General features: G+C 36.1%; 2 protein-coding genes across 2 annotated transcripts; one reads left to right on the forward strand and one right to left on the reverse strand.

Moving 5' to 3' along the window:
- Nucleotides 1-2,356: 2,356 nt before the first annotated feature.
- LOC104217455 (uncharacterized) lies at nucleotides 2,357-10,238 on the reverse strand. Its single transcript, XM_009767719.2, has 9 exons — nucleotides 9,809-10,238; nucleotides 7,900-8,393; nucleotides 7,168-7,215; nucleotides 6,174-7,065; nucleotides 5,754-6,064; nucleotides 3,680-3,882; nucleotides 3,463-3,586; nucleotides 2,855-3,375; nucleotides 2,357-2,763 (listed from the first exon to the last, which is right to left on the reverse strand). Exons 1-9 carry the CDS (start codon nucleotides 9,966-9,968, stop codon nucleotides 2,535-2,537), a joined length of 2,982 nt encoding a protein of 993 aa, XP_009766021.1. The 5' UTR covers nucleotides 9,969-10,238; the 3' UTR covers nucleotides 2,357-2,534.
- A 1,341-nt stretch (nucleotides 10,239-11,579) lies between these two features.
- LOC104217454 (protein NLP6-like) lies at nucleotides 11,580-16,272 on the forward strand. The gene is made up of 5 exons (XM_070163101.1): nucleotides 11,580-11,869; nucleotides 12,918-13,423; nucleotides 13,636-13,683; nucleotides 13,822-14,836; nucleotides 15,687-16,272. The coding sequence occupies exons 1-5, from the start codon at nucleotides 11,761-11,763 to the stop codon at nucleotides 16,178-16,180; spliced, it is 2,172 nt and encodes a 723-aa protein (XP_070019202.1). The 5' UTR covers nucleotides 11,580-11,760; the 3' UTR covers nucleotides 16,181-16,272.
- The last annotated feature ends 4,439 nt before the right edge of the window (nucleotides 16,273-20,711 follow it).

The following is a 20,711-nucleotide window of genomic DNA, read 5'->3' on the forward strand; positions in this document are numbered from 1 at the left end:
GATTTTGGGTCCTAGACTACCCGTACATAAGCATGATAGTAGCTACGCATGGACTCTCTTCACCTCGTGCATACTTAGCCCCCACAAATAGGAGCACATAACCAATTAACTCACCTATGAGGACAATTTCCTTTTACAAGGTTAGAAAGGAGACTCACCTCGCTCCGAAGTTCCATAACCGTTATTCCATGCCCTTCCGAAAACTCAAATCGATGCGCATTGCTCCAAAACTAGCCAATAATTATGTAAACTCATTAATATATGATCAATTACTCATTATAATCCAATTTATAACAATTCCAAACCCCCATCGAAAAGTTGACAAAATTAACCTCGGGGCCACATGCCCGGATTCTGAAATTTTTCGAAGATAAAGTCTACCCATAACCTCACGAACTCAAATATATAATTTACTCCCAATTTCGTGCCCAAATCGGGGTCAAATTCCAAGAATACCAAATTTCTACGTTTTTCTTTAAAACCCCAATTTTCACTAATTTCCCATGATTTTCCATGTTAAAATCTAGATATAATTCAAGTAATTAACTTGCAATAGATGGGAATCACTTACCTTGACATGGATGATGAAAATGGAGCTCCAAAATCGCTCCTAGGTTGGCTCCCATGGAGGAAATGAGATGAAATGATCCAAATCCATTTCTCTACACTTATACACTACCCAGACGACTCCTCTTCACGTTCACGAGAACCCCGTCGCGTTCGCGAAAAAGAAAATTTCCAAAAATTATTTTTCAAACTCTTCTCAGACAGCCTATAGTATAATGGCCATAACCTTTTGTACAAAACTCCAAATGACAAATGGTTTATTTTTTTGAAAACTAGACACCAAGATCTACAACTTTCATGTTTTGGAAATTTTCCAATTCCTTATAGATTTTGCGATATAAGCTGCCAAAGTCAGCCCTCTGCAACACAAATTTCTTCTTCATCTTCCCGGACAGCTTGTAGTGTACTAGCCATAAGTTTTCGTACACAAATCCAAATGCTAAATGGATTACCTTTCTGAAAATTAGACACAAAGTTGCTACAACTTTTGTTTTTGGGTAATCTCCAAATTCCTTGTAGATTGTGAGATATGAGCCTCCGAAGTAAGACCTGCGCAACAGAAATTCTTCTTCTTCGGGAACGCGAGACTACTTTCGCGAACGCGAAGAACAAAATCTGAGAAGCCAAATCCTTCTTCGAAAACGTGAGAGGACCCCCGCGGACGCGAAGAACAACATTAGACACCAGCATCAGTAGTTCCAACACAGCCCAAAATGCTCCGAAACCACCCCGAAACACACCCGAGGCCCCCGGGACCCCGTCCAATCACACAACTCAGTCCCTTAACATAACACGGACCAGCTGCTCAAAGCCTCAAATCACGTCAAAAAACGCTAAAATGATGAATCGCACTCCAATCCAAGCTTAGTGAACTTTAGAATTTCAAGCTTCTATATTCAATGCCGAAACCTATCAAATCACGTCCGATTGACCTCAAATTTTGCACACAAGTCATATTCAACATTACGGACCTACTCCAACTTCCGGAATCAAAATCCAACCCTGATATCAAAAATTCCACTTCCGGTCAAACTCCTCAAAAACCTTCAAATTTCTATGTGTAGTCAAATAACTTCAAAATGACCCACGGACCTCCAAATTCACTTCCGTACGCGCTCCCAACACCATAATCACCATACGGAGCTATTCCCAGGCTCGAAATCCAAAACAGACATTGATAACACTAAAATGCACTTCAACCCAAACTTATGAAATTCTTCCAAAAATGTTAACTTCCACAATAGGTGCCGAAATGTTCCCGGGTCTTCCAAAACCTAATCTAGACATAAGCCCAAGTCCGAAATCATCATACGAACCTGCTGGAACCTTCGAATCCCGATTCTGAGGTTGTTTACTCAAAAATCTAATCTTAGTCAATTCTTTCAGCTTAAAGCTTCTGAAATGAGAATGCTCTTTCCAAATCAACTTCGAACTTCCCGAAATTCAATTTCGACCATGCGTACAAGTCATAATACCTGAAGTGGAGCTGCTCATAGCCTCAAAATTTTGCATGACGCGCTAGAGCTCAAAACGACCGATCGGGCCATTACAAAAATACTGGAGAAAATACTTCCAGGTGTTATATCTCTAGTAGAATATACAGGAGACAAAATTTTAAAGTCTTTAACTCTAACAGATTATTCTAGATATAACTTCTCCATTGTTTTACAGTTCTTCATTATAATATACTAGCTTATAGCGCTTCATAAGTAGCATTTCCAGCATAATATACAGTAACCAAACAAAATAAGAACTGCAACTAATTATACTAGAATATCATCAACAAAAATTATGTAATCCAACTTAATATGCATAAAATCACACCATAAAAAATATAAACTCCAATCCACATTATACATAAAAATATAAACACACACACACATGCTAAAAATAAATATATATTCTAGTATATTAATTTACATTTCAATCCAAAATATCTTTTAAATTACAACAAGAAACAAAAACTATCAATTGGTCTTTGTGTTGCGCCTTTTTGAAACGCAAGGTTTGTCCAATCTTCCAGTGGCCTCATCTTCACTAACGAGATATTCCAGCTGCTTCTTCTTACCATAATAGTATAATAATGCTCCATATCTGGTTCGAAGACGTGTAGGATCAAAGATGTTCTTGTCAACAGGTATCTTCTTGCCTTCAATGAAATACTCCGCAAATGCAGAACAATATATACCACAATCACTACATACAAAACACATTTTAAGAAAGAATAAGATAAACAATAAAGGAGTAAAAACTAAAGAATATGATATAAAAATACATCGCAACTTACGTTTTTTCCTGTTGAGGCAAGTTATCCACTGATGTAAGAGCAAATGGTTCAGATAGATCCTTTTTTCCCAAGTAATGTGATATATTCGTTGCAATGTCACTTCTTTGCTGATAAAATGTAGTAGTGTTGAGCAACAATGGTATCATTACAGCAAATGAGTGCAATGCTTTATGAATTACAACATCATGTCCTGGGGATCTCATTGAGTCATATATGTATATGCAGCAATCATGCAAAGATAGAATGCCCAACACCCAATGCCATGCATATTTTACATTGATTGGCATAAGAACATAATCAACGAAAACCCAAGGGGTGTTACAAAGAATGTAAAACCCAAGCACATACTCTCTTAATTTCTTTATCATGTCAAATATCTGATTTTTTGCATTCATGCTATCCTTAATTGATTTATTGTACACCTCTTCAATGATAGAACTGAAATAGTTGTCGGTGGTTGTCATCCTTATGTTTCCATATTTTGCTTTCTTCCGAAGGTAATAGAATATAACATCAATATGCTACAAAAATAAAACAGACATCAATCGAATATAAACTCACATACCGATACTAAAACAAAACAAAAAAAATAATGTATGTTTACATACCATGTCATTAATACCTATACCAGCATAATGAAGTTCAAAAAACCATGTCCTCTCAGCTATAGATGCAATTCCAAGATCAAACTGTTCCTCCAATATATCATCCTTCTTTTCGCACACCTTATTTCTAAAAAGATTTAATAAATATATAAAAATAATAGTCCAAACTATCATTACACAGAAAATACAATCAAAACATAAAGCAATCTCAAAAAATTACCTGCGAGTTCGAATTGACTTTGTCTGAACAAACTTACTAAACTCATCAATAATTGATACAGGAATTTCTTCTGTAATTGACGTTTTAAAAGGATGATCCCCTTTCACAATAGCACGAGGTACAACAGGTTTTCTCATTCTTGTTGCATCTTCTTCACTAGAGACGTCGAAAACCTCATAAGCTTGGACACCTTCACAACTTGACTGAATAGGCAAGGAAGAAGTTGCAGCATCTTCAGGTATAGAGCATTTTGGAATATTTGACATTACAGGAGCAACACCAATAGAAGTTAAATTATGAATCTGAGAGTCGGTCATCTCAACCTCAACATTGAACTATAGAGATGTCATGATTAAAGCCCTAAGCCTTGAGAAATAATACTACACAGATTAGAGATGTCATTATTATACCAACACAAAGCTGGTTTAACAATCAAGAAAGAGTAAAGTAATTAACCTTAAAATTTCTGTTGTTTGTGTGTAAACTCACCTAGACAACACAAATGATCGGCACATTTCTCTAGAATTACTCAGAACAATTTTTTGAATAAATGCTTATGCACCACACCATGAAAAAGACAGATGATATGACTTTCTTCCCAAAAAATTTGAATCTTTGGCATAATTCTCTTTACACTTCTTCCAACTTCCATTCTTTGCTTAGCCTAAGGAATTATTTGCGAAAATGGTCTTTCCCTTTTCCATATAATAGAAATGTACAACAACAACAACAATCCAGTGTAATTCCACAAGTGGGGTCTGATGAGGGTAGAGTATACGCAGCTACCTTTAAGAAGATAGAGAGGCTATTTCCGAAAGACCTTCGGCTCGGGAGGGGAAAAGGGGAGGGACAATAACAAACAAACCGATCTGACCGAAGCGAAAATACAAAAATAACAATAGGTAATGCAATCAGAAAACCGAAACAAAGACAACAACAAGTAGCAACGGAAGTCTAGGGGTACGAAAAACACCCAAGTGGTGAATAAAAGCTATTGTTACAAACAAGGACGACACTCGGCTACCTAATAGAAAAGTAATTTTAATTATAAGGCACCAAGAAAATGTATGGCAACTATTAACTAAGCATCACAAACACCATAAAATCTAGCCAAAATCTTATTCGACTACTAGTTCCAATCAAAGACCCCATGAACTTTGAGAAGTTCACTCTGTCTTTTACACTACCTTTTGGTAAACCCATCTCACACGGTAATTTGACATCTTTAGAAAACCAGCGCTATTGACTACATCTGTACTTTGTGCTAATCGCCTACATCAATAAAATCTCTTATTTGTATCTGAATATCGATAACCATTTCTAATGCAGAAATGTCTATTAAAAAATGACTAGTCCTTGAATATTAGCTTGATAACTTCGCCTGCGGGACAAAGTGAAATCTCCTTTCCCATTTTTTCCATCCCACAAGAAGTCTCTCATTAACTTTCAAACTTACCCACTGAAAATGGAATTGCAATTTTATAACATGATTATTTTATAAGGTAATGTAAGAACTTATAGCATGATTCTTCCCCTTTTTGACAAGTATCGTCATCCATCCCTCCAATCTTCTCTCAAATCTATAAACCACTGGTTGCCAAAGTTCACCATATTTGAACTTTTCACCTAGGATATCAATATCTCCAATCTATGTCTGACTTAGAGTACAACAATAACAACAACCCAGTATAATCCTACAAGTGGGGTCTGGGGAGTGTAGATCGTACGCAACCCTTACCCCTACCCTGGGGGTAGAGAGGTTGTTTTCGATAGACCCTCGACAGAAGAAGATGAAATGAGACAATAGAATCGTAACAACAACATACGCCAAAAAAATAGTACCAGCGAGCTAAGCATCGGAAAAACGAATGGAAAAGGCAATATCAATAATTAGTAAAGTGGCAAGGTACTAGGAAACCAGAGCAGAAAAATAGTACGAACACAACCTGTCCACTAACAAATGGCTGACTTAGAGTAATCAAATCAAATCAACATAAATCATGTGCATCAATCAACAGTTTTGACTTAATAATACTGTTAAAAAATCAGTGATTTGTTTGGAAAGAGCTCAAACCTGGAGCTCCTCACGATAGTAGAGCTTAGACACCTTGGCTAACCTTTCTAGCTCATCAGCATGAACCCCAGAGAGTAGAAAATTTGGACATTTTCTTGGAATGATGCTTTCGTTCTGCACTCCCGCAGCTTGTGTGGTTGGCTTTGCAGCATGAGTCAAGGAAGTTGTGTTGTCATGACATAACTGGTCACCTCCACTGGATTCTTCACAATGGCTATCAGCAACCTTGGGAGATTCAAGCTGATCACTGGAGTAATTCATGTCGTTAATTTCAAGATGCTTTGTGCCAAGACTATTTGGAGATTGGCTGGCTGCAAATGTACTAAGAATTTTCTTAGAATAACATCAACATACGTGAAAATATTACTGCATACAATCAGAGATGCAATAGATCTGTTAAAAAGAATTTAGTTTTATTACCAAGAGTGGTTTCAGTGCCATTGACTTTTGCACCAACTGATTGCTGAAGCACTACACTGTTAATTCTGTGGTGTCCTTCGGATATCTTCATCATGCTTTCTTCCTCAGAGTTATTGGAAACAACTCTATTAGTTAGCACCCTCACATTTGTTAGATTTGTTGTACTGTTAGAAGTTCTTGATGATGTTGTTAGATCAATATTTTCAGGATAGATATTTACTGTATTTCCACTTTTCAGTAATCTGTTTAATGGGTTAAACCACTGTATTGCTACTGCTTCAATATCAGATAAAGGTTTCACACTATGGCATATCTCAAAAGAGTTGAGTCCATCATCTGAAGGAACAGGTATAATTTCAACAGATAATTTCTCTCCCAGTTTTTGTCCAGAAGCAAGCTTGAAACTTCGAAATTGTCGCTTCATCGAGGCCAATAGCATATTCAATATGGTTTGTGGACTCCTGCAATCTGACTTGTTATCTTGGGGTAAAAAGAACTCCAATAGGTATAAATAGTCCCCCGTGTAGGAACTCTGCAAACATATAGCAAACGAGCTATGTAATCCAACTCTGTGTGCCACATGTGCCAAGGGGTACTCAGTCATGCTTAACTGTGTGATGTCACTGCAAAAGCATGAACTACGGGTTAAAAAGGCCTTACCAACAACCCCCTGACTCTTCCCTAAGTGAAACATATCACAAGCAGCTCTGAACTCATAGCCTGCTGACGTACATATGCAAAATTGTTCCTCTGTGGTCGTGAATCTTTCAACATTGCTTCTGTCAAGGATAGGTAGCCATGTCTGAGCTAGAGGTAATTGATGTGTTCTGCATATAAAACTCAACTGCTCCTCAATTTCTTTCAGGGCACGTGCTAGCCCTTTAATACCCTGCTAAAAACAGACAGTTGATACAGGAGCAAAGAGATACATTTAGTCTATGATGTTTTTTCCTAGCTTTGGGTATTCAGGCAGATAGCATCTTCATGAACATACCTTCTTGTCGGGGTGGCCATACATGTTTGATGATCTCAAGTCCACCTTCTGTTAAGAACAAGATGCCATGCTCAGAGAAATTGAAAGAGGTTATAAGGATTTAACGAACATATGCCAAACAAAGCTCTAAAGACCGAAGAAAGGGAAGTTCTTTTTAATTTTCTTTTCTCTTCGTCCTTAGAGGTTCTATTCCCAGTTCCACTTCCTACGGTAGAGTGAGGAAAACTAACAGTTGGGCTAAAGGATGGATGTCAATCGATCATCTGAAATAAATACCAAACTGCTTTTAACTTTGTCTTATACCTTGAAACAAATGAAACCTACTTCTTACAGATTTTCTCTTCTACTTCTTATTTAGAGGGAAGTTACAGGCCTGATTGATGGATAAGGTTTCAATCACATGTTTCCCACAGCTAGAAATCATGAAAAAATGTTAAATCACCTCACGACAAATGAAAACTGATACACAATGGTATAGTTGAGGTGCGTATAAACTAGCACGGACACCACTGCTATAAAAAACAACAAGGAAAAGGAAAGGTATCTGCATATTCAGTCATGCACAGGAGGTGTTACAGACCTAATTAAATTAATAAATGTATTTCCTCTCTAACAATATTTACCACATTAAAATCAAGCAAAGTTTCTCTCTCTAGAGGTACAACCTTTCCTTTCTCTACAGTAATTCTAACTCAGACAAGCTAGAAGAGAAAAGAGAGAGGAAAGCCATACCTTAAGCATTTCATAGACCATTTGAACAAGGTCTTGAGAGAAGCTTCCCTTCTTATCCCCTATGATCTCAAGTACTCCAGCGCATTCATTACTAAGCGGCACAAAAACCGGTACAGCCAAATAGTTCCCTAAACCAGCAGTAAAAGCCGAGCTATGCTGAGGAAAATCAGCAGCAGAATAGCGCGAAATATCCGGACTCATTTCAGGCAAACCATGTTTGAACACGCGTCCGGTAGGGCCAAGTTGATTCTCATTCTCAGTTACAATAGAAATTCTAAATTTCAGACACTCTGACCTATAAAAACAAAGTCCTTCATGGAGTTTCGTAAGACCAAACGGTAGGTCACAAGTTGTTAGAAAAAACTGATCTTTAGTAGTCACAGGTGCCCAAAATTGAACCAACCAGCATCCGAAGTTGTCAGAAATGTAGGCATTCTTGAGAGCAGATGCGATTTTCTCCTTAATAGTATCATGATAGATAGTAGTATCAGCAGCTGTAAAAAGGTTGTTCATGATATTAGTCACTTGACCCGTTCAGAAAGATAGATATGTTGCAATCATATCATATTGAAAAACTGGTTAAGTTTCTCAATTGAAACTCCTTGGATGTTCAACATTTAAAAGCGGAAGCAGTTACATAAGCTCAAAGAAATCACGACCCCTTTCTCATTCCGAATCATTTAAAAGTCATTCATCTTATCTGAATAACCAAATATAATCATTATAGAATCCTGGAGAATATAAATTAGTAAGAGATAATGTATGAAACAAATAAGCAACTCCACCAATTTTGCACTCGTTAGACGCATAAAAGAACCAAAAGTAGAACTTTAACATGATTGCATAGATTATAGGATTAATAAACACAAGCTCAAGTTAACAATTAAGAATACTCATGGAGTGCTCTGAAAACAACATGAATGAGAGTCCCAAGTTTGCTACTACCTTCTGCTTCAGAGAATTTTCGCACGTAAAAACATGAATACCTTATAATTATATGTAAAATGTTAAAAAAACAACAACATGAATGAGAGTTATAGTATTTAAAAATAAATGTTTTAAAGTTTTGTAGTATCACTGCTCTAATTTTTAGACCACCAAGACTTATTTAAAATTTAATAATGACATGAATCGATCGTCATAAATTGTGAAAGCTTGGATAGTTGGAGTATACCAAGTCCTTGGCAGCAGTTAACGTTCCAACAATTCGATGAAGAAAAGTACCAAAAAAGTAGCTCCGAGCTAGAGCTTTGATTGATTATCAGTCTATTTTCTTATTCTGATAACATTAAAGTTTAAAACTTTTTGAGTTTTGAGAGAGTACCATAACATATACATGAATTACTAGTTTTTACACTCGACATACTAAACCATGTGTCCCAAAAGGTTTGTCACTTTTCTAGTTTCTACCCTCGTGATTTAAACTAAGTGAACTTTGATTAACCTCAAAAAGTTTAACCTTTCACCATCTGACATGAATGAATTCAGATAGTCCAATTTTTTCCCGAAAATCAATAAGCAAAAAAAGTGAATGAGTGTCACTACTTCTATGCATTGACCAAACACAAGAATCTAGCAAGGGCAGCCCAGCACACTAAACTCCCGCTATGCGCGGGGTTCGGCGAAAGGCCGGACCATAAGGGTCTATCGTATGCAGTCTTACCCTATGTTTCTACAAAAGGCTGTTTCCACGGCTCGAACCCGTAACCTCCTGGTCACATGGAAGCAACTTTAGTAGTTACGCCAAGGCTCCGATCTAGCAAGGGGTAAAAACTAAAAGAAAGGACAAAAAGAGAGAACCCTATAAGGCTTCATTCTCCAAACAAGTGAGTTGAGTATCATATAATCTGGAGATTATATATAGTGTAAATACCAATCCAATTGGACATAAAGGGGAAAAGGCACTTACTGCTGGGGAAGACAGAAGGAAACTCGTTGTTGTGTTGGCTCCAAAATACCCAGAGGTCATTCTTAGTGTTAGGCTCAGTGTATTGCAGGGGACATGGCATGTAACTCAATGCTTCGGATACACTACCACATATTCTGAATGCTTCATTTCTTCCTGCCATTTTCACTGTAGCCCAACTATTTAACACTAAGCTTTAATTTGAGATGAAATTCAAAATCAAATAGATGCTTACAGTAGATCCCCTTACTGTATTCAAAATCAAATAGATGATTAACACCAACATAAGGATGGAGCAATTGTGCAAAACAAAAGAATGAAAGAAGGAAGGAGCAGAGGATATTCTTTGCCTTTACACAGTAAAGGGAAAACGAGATTTTTATAGGTGTTGGCAAAACAATAGTCAAAAAAATGTATTCTCCCTCCGTTTTAATTCACATGAATCAATTTGACGGAAGCAAGTGTATACCTTGTATCACTGTGTTCAAACTCTTAAAACTTACGTAAATAATATTGAAAAAATATATTTGAGTTATAAATTAAATCTAAGAAAATAAATCGTAAATTTATGAAAATGGTAAATATTAAATTGTTGGTCCTATTTAGCTAATTCACTAAAGGAAGGAATCATGTCTTATAGAATTATCCAATGTTTATGGTTTGTAAATATTAAGAAAATGTGAAAAAGCAAATCAAACTAAAAATACATTGGTACTTCAACCAACGACACCTAAGAAAATAATAAACTAAATGTAAGCATTTTTTGAAAATTTATTTGGAGTTATAATATAAAATTAAAGTTATAGCTAGACATCTTTGAATTTAGAATATATTATGAATGATAGATGTTATTTTACTTGATATTTAATTGGATCGATATGCAACAACCATAATAAAATAAAGTTTGCTCATATGATTTCTAATTAAAATATTGTTACTCATTAAGTGTGCATATGTTATTAAGTTGTACTAATTATAACTAACTTTTAAATAATTAAAAAGTACAAAAAAATTGATAGCTTTTAAGCTATCGATCACATGAATAGAATAATAATATTAGTTTGTTGATGAAGAATCTAAACTCTAATAATATTAGTTTTAGAAAAAAGATTTTAAAATGTGAGAACTTAATTGAAAAAAAGAGAGGATAAAATCAAATTAGGTAAAAACCAAAACCAAACTGATGAAGAAACACCAAAACCAAACTCATTACGGCATTTAAGATTGTTTTGAAACAAAATACCACGAAATATAATTTGTAAGAAGTCTTGTTATTTTACATGATCAAGTAAGGAAAGAATTTATATAATGTTATATTTTAATTGATTTAGAAATCCTATTAGGATTTTCTATATGGTTTAAACAAGAAAATATTTAATAAGTAAAAGTTTTAGTTGATTTCAAAATCTTAAATATTAGGAAAATAATTGAATGACTATTTTGTCTAATATAAACTCTATTTTATAAGGGTAAAAAATGCGAACAACATTTCGCTAAGGGTATTCATACTTTTAATATAATATAGATAGATTATATACAAAAGATATATAAATTTTATACACTTTTTTTATTATCGAATATAAATAAAATCATATTTGTCCATTTTAATTATAGTTAAATTAAATTAGACAAAGAACGAAAGTGAGTTAGTGGAATGTGGGCCCAACTGGCAAGGTTAAATAAACAAAAAAAAAAACTGGACTGTGCTTTATCCATTTATGTAAAACAAACCTTTTGGTTCTTTTCACCTAAAACAACTCTTCCAACACTTCTTACATTAACGTAAACAACCTTTTGGTCTTTTTGGCCTAAAACAACCGTTTCAACACTCCTTATCTCAAAATTTTCAACATTTGGTCAATGTGAACATTTGGAAAGAGAGACCGGTTTGGCCTGCAACCAACAACAACATCAACCTCAAAAAGAAAGAAAAAAAAAGTCATTTGATTTCAAGAATGGAGAGTGTGTTCAGTGAACAAGCCTGGTCCCGCCAACCCAATGGTCTATGGGTTTTTTGGAGTGAACGTGATGATGCAGAGCAGCTTCAGAATCACTTCTCCTTCAGTAAGAACTTACTATATTTGATTTTCTCATAAATTGTAGGGAAGAAGAATTTTTGGTTTTTGGTGGGGTTGAAATTATTTTGATCTTTATACATGGGATGAGAGTCAGCTAAGTATTTTCTGAGATACACTGCCAAATTCAGCTTCATTACTTCAAAATTTTGTTCTTTTTTAATACTTTTGGGATATTCTAGCAGTTTGTATCTATTCTAATAAGGGGAGTCTTAGCGTAATTGGTAAAATTAATGCCATGTGACCACGATGTCATAGGTTCGAGCTGCGTAAACAATCTCTCACACAAATGCATGGTAAGGTTGCGTACAGTAGACCCTTATGGTCCGATCCTGGATCGTGCCTATAGTGTGAGCTTAGTGCACCTATTTTTTTTGTTTCTTCTTTGTGAAATTCTAGCACTTTGTTTCCATTTTGAGAATCATTGTTGCAATTCAGTTACATACTTTAGGTACAAGATATTCACCACCATGGTTGCCATTGAATTTTGTGCTTGCCACACCTTAGAAGAAGAACTTCTCATTCACTTGAAAATTTATCCTGGATATAAAGGTCTTAACTTTGAATCCTCAACCTATTCTTTATAGTACTGATAACCATTTATCGTGTCGTTTTGAATCGGTGCTAAAGTTGGCAAACCTATATGTTTGGTATGCTAAGGAGAAAATGCCAACCTTTTGTCAAAGTAATTTTGTTTCTGCATGTTACTGTCACTTCTCCGCAAACACTTAATTTTTTTCGATCGTTTTCTTTTCTTTATTACCAATGGCAATGGGCCAAAATTCATTACAATTTATAGTACTGGCTCTGATTGTCATGTATGAGTGAAAGATTGAGGCAGACGTAAAATTTATAGTACTGGCTCTGAGATTATCATTAGTAGTACTGTATCGCGGATTTGAATTCAAGAAAATTCCTTAAATTAGATAAAGGTAACTTAATTGCTTTGGCCAATCAGTAAAATTGTTGCTACAAGCCTTTTACAAAACCTGGGAGTAATATTCTTTGTACTAATACAATATTTGTGTATGCCACAGCTACAGATGTTGTTACTAAACGCATGGTAATCAAGGAAAGAGTTAAGATTGCACTACAACATGTAGAGAAATTATCCTGCAATTATCTTATTCAGTACTGGGCTAGTATTGTAATTGATGGCCAGACTTTCCTAACAACTTCAGATCAGCCTTTTGGTCTTACCAGACTTGAATACGGACTATGTTCGTACAGGAAAAAGTGCCTGAGCCATGCAATTCCTGTTGAGCTGAAGAACGGTACCCAATGTGAAAATGACCTTGGTCCCCCCGGACGTGTGTTCAAACATAGGTTGCCTGAACTATGTACAGACGTGAAGAATTACAGCCAACAAGAGTTCCCTTTACGGGATGATGCTGTAGCCTGGAGCATACAATGGTGCTATACTGTCCCTGTTTTTGATCCATCTCGAGACACCTTTGTCGGGGTACTTGAGTTGGTCACCAGTCACCAAACAAATGAATGGATATTTGGAAACTCTGTCTTGCCCATTTTCAAGATGCTCCAGGTTTTTACGCATACCTTCAGCTTTTTCCAACCTTAAATGTTGAACCTCTAGCTCATCTTGTTTGGCATCCATGATCCCTTTTAATGCACTGTTTTCCTTTCACCCTTTCTGAATAGAAAAAGAAGAGGCGCCAAGAAAAGAGGAAATTAAAACTGTACACTGTATTATTCAACCGCTGTTTATTCTTTTCCACTTTTGACTTCATTTTTTAGGTGGTGGATCTTAAATCTCCAGATTCATATTGTCCGCTTGATTTGAAAGTAAGTTGTCCAGTAGATCAAGCTCTTTTCCAGTAATGTCTCCCTTCGGACCATATTCATTTCCTTTGGCTCTTTTTGTTTAAGCTTCAGTGATATCTCTATCTTGAATTCATATTAACAAAAACAGTCTCAAGGCAGGTTTTGGATGACCGGCAATGTGCTCTTGGTGGATTATACAAGGCAATCGAAGTGGTATGTCAAAAACATCAATTTCTCTTTGCTCAGATTTGGGTCAGTGTTGCTGATTCATGGTGCACTGGAAAAGTTATCACTGTTAGACAACGACACATTGCAATCAACGATAACCAAAACTTAAATTTATTCAAATATGCAAGTGGTCTTCAGTACATATTAGAAGGATACGGTGTTGTTGGCAGGGCTTTCTCATCAAAATCTTCATGCTTTTGCCGAGATGTAACACGGTTGAGCATAATGGAATACCCCTTGGTAACTTGTGCTCGCGAAGCTGGTTTAACTGGTTGTTTTGCAATCTGTTTAAGTGCTCCGGGCAATGATGACAATGTTTTCATACTAGAGTTCTTCTTGCCCCCAAATGAGCTTCTGCGTAGGAATCTACAAGACTTCCTGAAGTTAGTTTTGGGCACGGTGAAACAACAGTTGCAACACGTTAAGGTTGCAGTCGGACATGATTTTGGAGAGATGTTACCTGTTGAAGTCATCAAGATTTCTTCTGACGATGAACTTGATTCTTTTGATATCTGTCAAACTACTAAAGAACTGCAGAATGCTGAGCCATTGCCAAATGGAGGAGAGTTGATGTTGCTTGACACACCAAATCAGCAGTCTTTTTCTTCCGAAACAAATCAGCAACTGAGTTTGGATATTGATGAGATAAATGCTGAAAGGGATAGCATAGCTGTAAGTGAAGAACAGTGCAATTCCGCTGGATCTTCAACTAGCGCTAAAACCTCACAAAATAAAGAAAGAAAACTGCAGCTGGACTTATCAACACGACAGGCAAAGCAGGGAGCAAATGCTGGGAACAAAAGAAAAAAGGGTAAACGGATATTTACCTCTGAGTCAGAGATTCAGAAAGAAAGAGAGAGGATAGAACAGGACCATAACATCAACCTCAAAAAAATTGAAGACCGTTCGTCAATGACTCAAGATGCCGCTGCCAATGATTTGGGAGGTATCATAAACTCTTTCCAAAACTCTTCTGCTTGTATCTTTCTTCTTTCTTTAAGAACAATACGCATGAAGCAAATGATCCATATAAATGATACTAACTACTTGGACTAAGGTTTAGTTATTGTTGTTATATTTATATAAGGTCCTCAGTCCTCACAACCCAAACTCTAAGCGTGAGTCAGCTTGCCCGCCCACAATATATCCACATCCATTAATCTGTCTCATAGCGCTAGTATGGACCAAGGATTAACATAAGCAAATTAACACCTAATGTAGTCCTAAATCTGTAATAGATTCCATGAAGCATATTCTAGAGAGTCATTACAACTGTCTAGCTTAGTTCTTGCTGAGGACAAAAAAGGAAAGCATATCTATGCATAAAACAATAAGTGGGGCTCACCAATGAAACACTCCGTCTCTACTTCAGCACCTATACAACTCATTACAATATCAAGTTCACAACATGTTCCAAGTCATTATTAAGATATGCTCGAGGGGCCCGAGTATTACACCATGTTTGCGAAGAGTCCTTTTAATCTAGTTAGAAGCTCCTATGTCATTTCAAGGTAAAGTGTAAGATCTAAAGAGATTCTAGATTAGAGTACCCGAAATTTGTCTTAAAAAGTAAATTGTTCACCAGTAATTGGAATGAAATGGACCCAAATTGAGTGAATGGATACGGAGGATTCACCTAGCGGTCTCTAACTAGCTAGTATTGGGACGTAGTTGATCGATTGAATAATTGATATGATTTCTTTATCTTCTCCTTTCCTTTAGTCCAAATCATATGTGTGTATTGTAGTTTAAGATTCACTGAAGACATTTTTGTACCTGGGATTATTCTAATGCAGTTGGCAAATCAACACTGAAGCGTATATGTAGATTATACGGTATAACTAGATGGCCACCCAAGAATAAGGAGAAGAAAACAAAATGCTCCCACTCTCGTAAAATGAAATCAATCCTCCCTGCTGAGGAAGATGTCAATGCTAGAACAAAATTCCAGCAATCTTCTGATTCCCCTAACAAGGAAGACACAATTAATGGAGCTAAAGTTGGAGCACATGTTACAGAAATCCTAGATGGTACAGCTGTGATTACAAAGGTAAATTATGGAGATAGGATGCTAAAATTGAAGCTAACTAGTTCTTCTAAGATGAAGGATTTAGAAGAGGAAGTGGTAAAGAGGGTCGAGTCATCGATCGAAAGTTTTGATTTCACGTATGTAGATAAAGAGGGTGATACGATATTGATAAAATGTGATGAGGATTTGACGGAATGTTTTCTGCATTCTAGATCTTCAGAAAGCGCGACTGTTAAGATGTCCATCACCCCAAAGTCTTAAATTATGCAAGTCTTTCTTTCTTTCTTTCTAGTATATGTAGTTGGTTATCTTTTGAATACTTTTCTCTCAAAATGAAGTTGGTAGTTCTTTTCTATGGTGCGCGGACTCTCCATAATATTGTCGAACCCGCATCGGACCCTCCAAAAATGCACTACTTTTGGAAGATCCGATACTTTTGGATATTTCGCTCTCTTTAAGGATTTAATCTCATTCTATCCTCTCCACCTTTTGAATGAGAATGACCACCTCCTTGTGCAATATTTTGTAATGAAACTTTTTAATACAAAAAAGGAAGTGTTATTGTTTTTTTTTTTTTTTTTTTAAAGAGTTCTTCTAATCTTTTCAACGGCAAATTACGAAAGAGCAACTTAGAGCCTTGGAAAAGTTTGCAATTTTGAACTATCTCATCAGTGTATTGAGATAGCATTGAACTCATTTTTCAAGAAATATGTTTTCATCGTATATATATTATACTAAAAGTGGGAAGCAAAAAGTGTCAAACTTGAATTACTAAAATGCCCACATAAAATAAAATTAATGAGCTATTTTGCCCTTGAAAACTAAATAGCTATTCTGCATAATAAAAATACAAAAATGTAAATTGATGTTAACTATTCTGGTTTTTGGAATTCACATATTTTAATGTAGCAATTAAAAGTACCATTTCAAAGCATGAAGTACAAGGGAATCGAAGGGGTAGAGGCAAATGCCTTATCATACTATCTTAAGAATTTGAACAGATACACGCAAAGTTCAAAGAACCTGAAGGTCCTAAACCTAACAGCAAATGAAGAGACAAAATTAGTTTTTTATGTAGGTACATTATAATTTTATCTCTTTTATGTTGATTAAATTTATAAAATGATTGTTTTTGAATTAAATTTGTTGTTCACAACTCATACATCTCTGTCGCTAACAAACAGCTAGGATATAGTACAAAGTTACTCGGTGAACTTCAATAATATTTGAAGTAGTTCAATCTGGCACATGTGGACTTCTATGAAGTATTATGATTTCTTCTTTACCAAGTTAACAATATTAAAAAATTATATTCATGAACTTGAATTTTTTTCTTTAATTTCATTTTATAACTCAGATATATTTTTAAATAATACTAATGTAATTTTGAAAAAGAATATTATACTAATTGATATAGGACTCACGCGCAATGCGCGTATCCAGAAACTTGTATGTATAAAAGACGCCACAAGCATTTTATATAGTAGTGAAAATTAGTGTGACTTGGATTAAAAAAAGCGGAAAATTTATAAATAGCTATTTTTACGCCTGGTCAATCATATTTAGCCACATAATCAAAAGTCAACCTTATTTAGCCAGTAATTTTGTACGGAAAAGTATTATTGACTAAATTACCCCTACTCTATTTATAAATTTATGCAACACGATCTCACACTCTGTTTGAGCAGAATCTTGCGTCGTAATCTACATATTGAAGTAAGCTCCCAATTATTCTTCTGATTCTTCGAATTTTCTGGTTTTATCTCAACGCTTTAATCTGTGCTAATCTCGAATTTTCTCAATGCGTTAATATGTGCTTAACTGTATAATATATCTTCTTATTTGTAATTCAGATCGTAACTAATAAAATCTGCATTGTTCTGATATTATTATAAATTTTATATGAAAAATATTTATTCTGTGCTTAATTGTGTGTGTGTGTATATATATATATATATATATATATATATATATATATATATATATATATATATATATATATATATATATATATGTGTGTGTGTGTGTGTGTGTGTGTGTGTGTGTGTGTGTGTAATTTAATTTCAAGTAATTTATGTTGTTCTTTAAAAAATACACAGTAAAAGTTATAGCAAATGAATTAATTGCAGAACAAAACATCTAGTATAATATACTGGACCTTTCTGAATAGATATACTAAACTTTTAAGATTCACCTACTATTCTGAATAAAAAAATGGAATTTTGTTATTAGATATGTCAAAACTACACAGTCTCCAGCATATAGTATTGGAGGTATCTTTGATTCAAACTACTACAAAAAATTATGCATAGATTATACTGGAAGTATGTGTGATTACACATCTAAAAATTTTAAGGTTCGACTAATGCTAAATGTTATAGTACTTGAGGTATCTTTAATTCAAAACCACAAAAATAACATAAAACCGTGCAGAACAAAACGCCAGTATAATATGTTGGACTTTTCTTAATTAATATCTAAAACTTAGAAACTTCTAGGTGATTATATTGGAAGTATCTGTGATTCAAATAAGAAGAGCACATCTAACTTTCCGGTTGGTAGTGGAAATTTTGATATCGGGGTCGGAATGGAATTTCGAAAGTTGGAATAGATCTGTTGTGTCATTTGTGACGTGGGTGCAAAATTTCAGATCATTCGGAGGTGGCTTGGTAGACTTTTTGATCATTTGCGGACTTTGGAAGTTTTGGAATCCTTAGGATTGAATCCGAGGGCGATTTGGTGTTTCGACGTTGTTTTGAGTGTTCAGAAGATTGATATTGGTTTGAATAGTGATATATGACTTGCTTGTACTTTTGGTTGCGGTCCCGGGGGCCTCGGGATGATTTCGGATGGTTAATGGAAAGTTTGGAAATTAGTTTGAGCAGCTGAAACTGCTGAGATTTTGTCATAATCACACCTGCAGTTAGGGGACTGCAAGTGCGATGACCGCAGAAACGAGATCGAGCCGCAGATGCGGCCACAGGTGAAGATGGCAGAAGCCACAGATGCGGAGAGTGGAGCGCACCTGCGAAGGCACAGGTGCGGATATTTGAGCACAAGTGCGAGTTTGGGCGGATAAGTGGTTTTTGCAGGTACGCACCTGGGACCGTAGATACGGGTCCGCAGGTGCAACTAATTGACCGCAGATGCGGTATCGCTGGGCAGAACATATAAATAGATGCTTTCGCAAATTTTTGCTAAGTTTCTCCATTTTTGAAGAAGGGAAGAGAGATATGGCAGTGGTTTTTCAAGAAAATCGAAGGGTTTCAGTTGGGTAAGCTTCTTAAGCCTTATTACTTGTGTTTATGGCCATTTTCCATTGTTTAATCATGGTATTAGTGAAAAATTAAGGAAGAAAGTTGGGAGATTAGGGCTTGGAATTCGAGACTTTGATTAGGGATTTGAGGGGTCATTTGTGGTCGGATTTTGGTGTATTTGGTATGTATGAACTCGTGAGAGTGTAAGGATTCTAGTTTTGTAAATTTTATCAGAATCCCAGACGTGGGCCTGAGGGTCGAGTTGGACCAATTTCGGGATTTGTGATGTAATTTGATTATTTTCGCGTGGGCTTTATTCCCTGAGCATATATTGATGTTATGGATCTGATCTTTGGTTATATTCGGGGCATTTGAAGGCCGAATCGAGAGGAAAGGGCGTCGCGGGCTAGAGTTTGGCTTGGCTTGAGGTAAGTAACGCTTCCAAACTTGATTCTGAGGGTTCGAAACCCCAAACTATGCGTTCTATAATCACTATTGAGGTGATGAAAATGCCATGTGACGGGCGTGTGGGAGTGCACCATGAGAAATACGGCCTGGATCATTCCGGAGTACTTTTTATGACTCTTTCTTTCTGATATTTGTGTTGTACTTATGTGATTAAGTTAATGAGCTGCAAATCATGATAATTATCATGTTAAGGCTTCACGCCAATACTGTTGAGACCCGGGAGGTCGTTTCTTGCTGTCATATCATTAGCTTTATTGATATTTTATACTCAGTCTTGTTCATGCATATTATATCATGCCTCAGTCTCAATTATTGCTATTTGACATATCATATCATATCATATCATATCATTGTTCGGGCTAGTATCATGAATTTGAGCCCGTGTGTGAGACTGGAGAGTAATAACTGAGTGAGGCCGAGAGCCTAATATTGAGTGACAGTATGGGATCAGGCTGCACGCCGTAGCGAGATATTGAACATGCCTTTGTTGGCTTGTTATAGCGCTTGGGCTCAAAGAAGCCTCTCCGGAGTCTTTACACCCCAGTGAGCGCAGATGATGATATTGAGGGATGGATCTTCCCTGGACATGGATCTTGTCCGAAGTATTGATATCTGGAGATGGATCTTCTCCATAGGGCTGGAATGACCTTCCTCGGTACTGGATGACTACGATCAGTGATGAATATATATTCCATATGAGGAGCCTCTACCCTGACATCCATCACGAAACCCTAACTAAGAAAGGCAATCATTCCCAGCCGTCCGCTGGGTCTTCGAGATATAAAACCACTCTACTAGGATATAATTCGTCGAAAATCGCCACCCAATCCGTGGCATTTCCAGCATGGCCAACAGCGCTGCCTTAGCGCAATAGTCCAGAATGACATAACACGGAGACAACCAGTCTAAACACAATATCACATCCAAAATCTAACATACAAAGCACAAAAAATCCTCTCGGATCTCCAAACCCTGATAGTTACTAAACAGTGCCGATACACGAGACCCACAACCATAATATAGCCTAAACATGAGAACTCCTAGTCTCCAACTCCATATAGCACACG

This window comes from Nicotiana sylvestris, chromosome 11 (genome assembly GCF_000393655.2).
Source record: "Nicotiana sylvestris chromosome 11, ASM39365v2, whole genome shotgun sequence".
Classification (NCBI taxonomy): domain Eukaryota; kingdom Viridiplantae; phylum Streptophyta; class Magnoliopsida; order Solanales; family Solanaceae; genus Nicotiana; species Nicotiana sylvestris.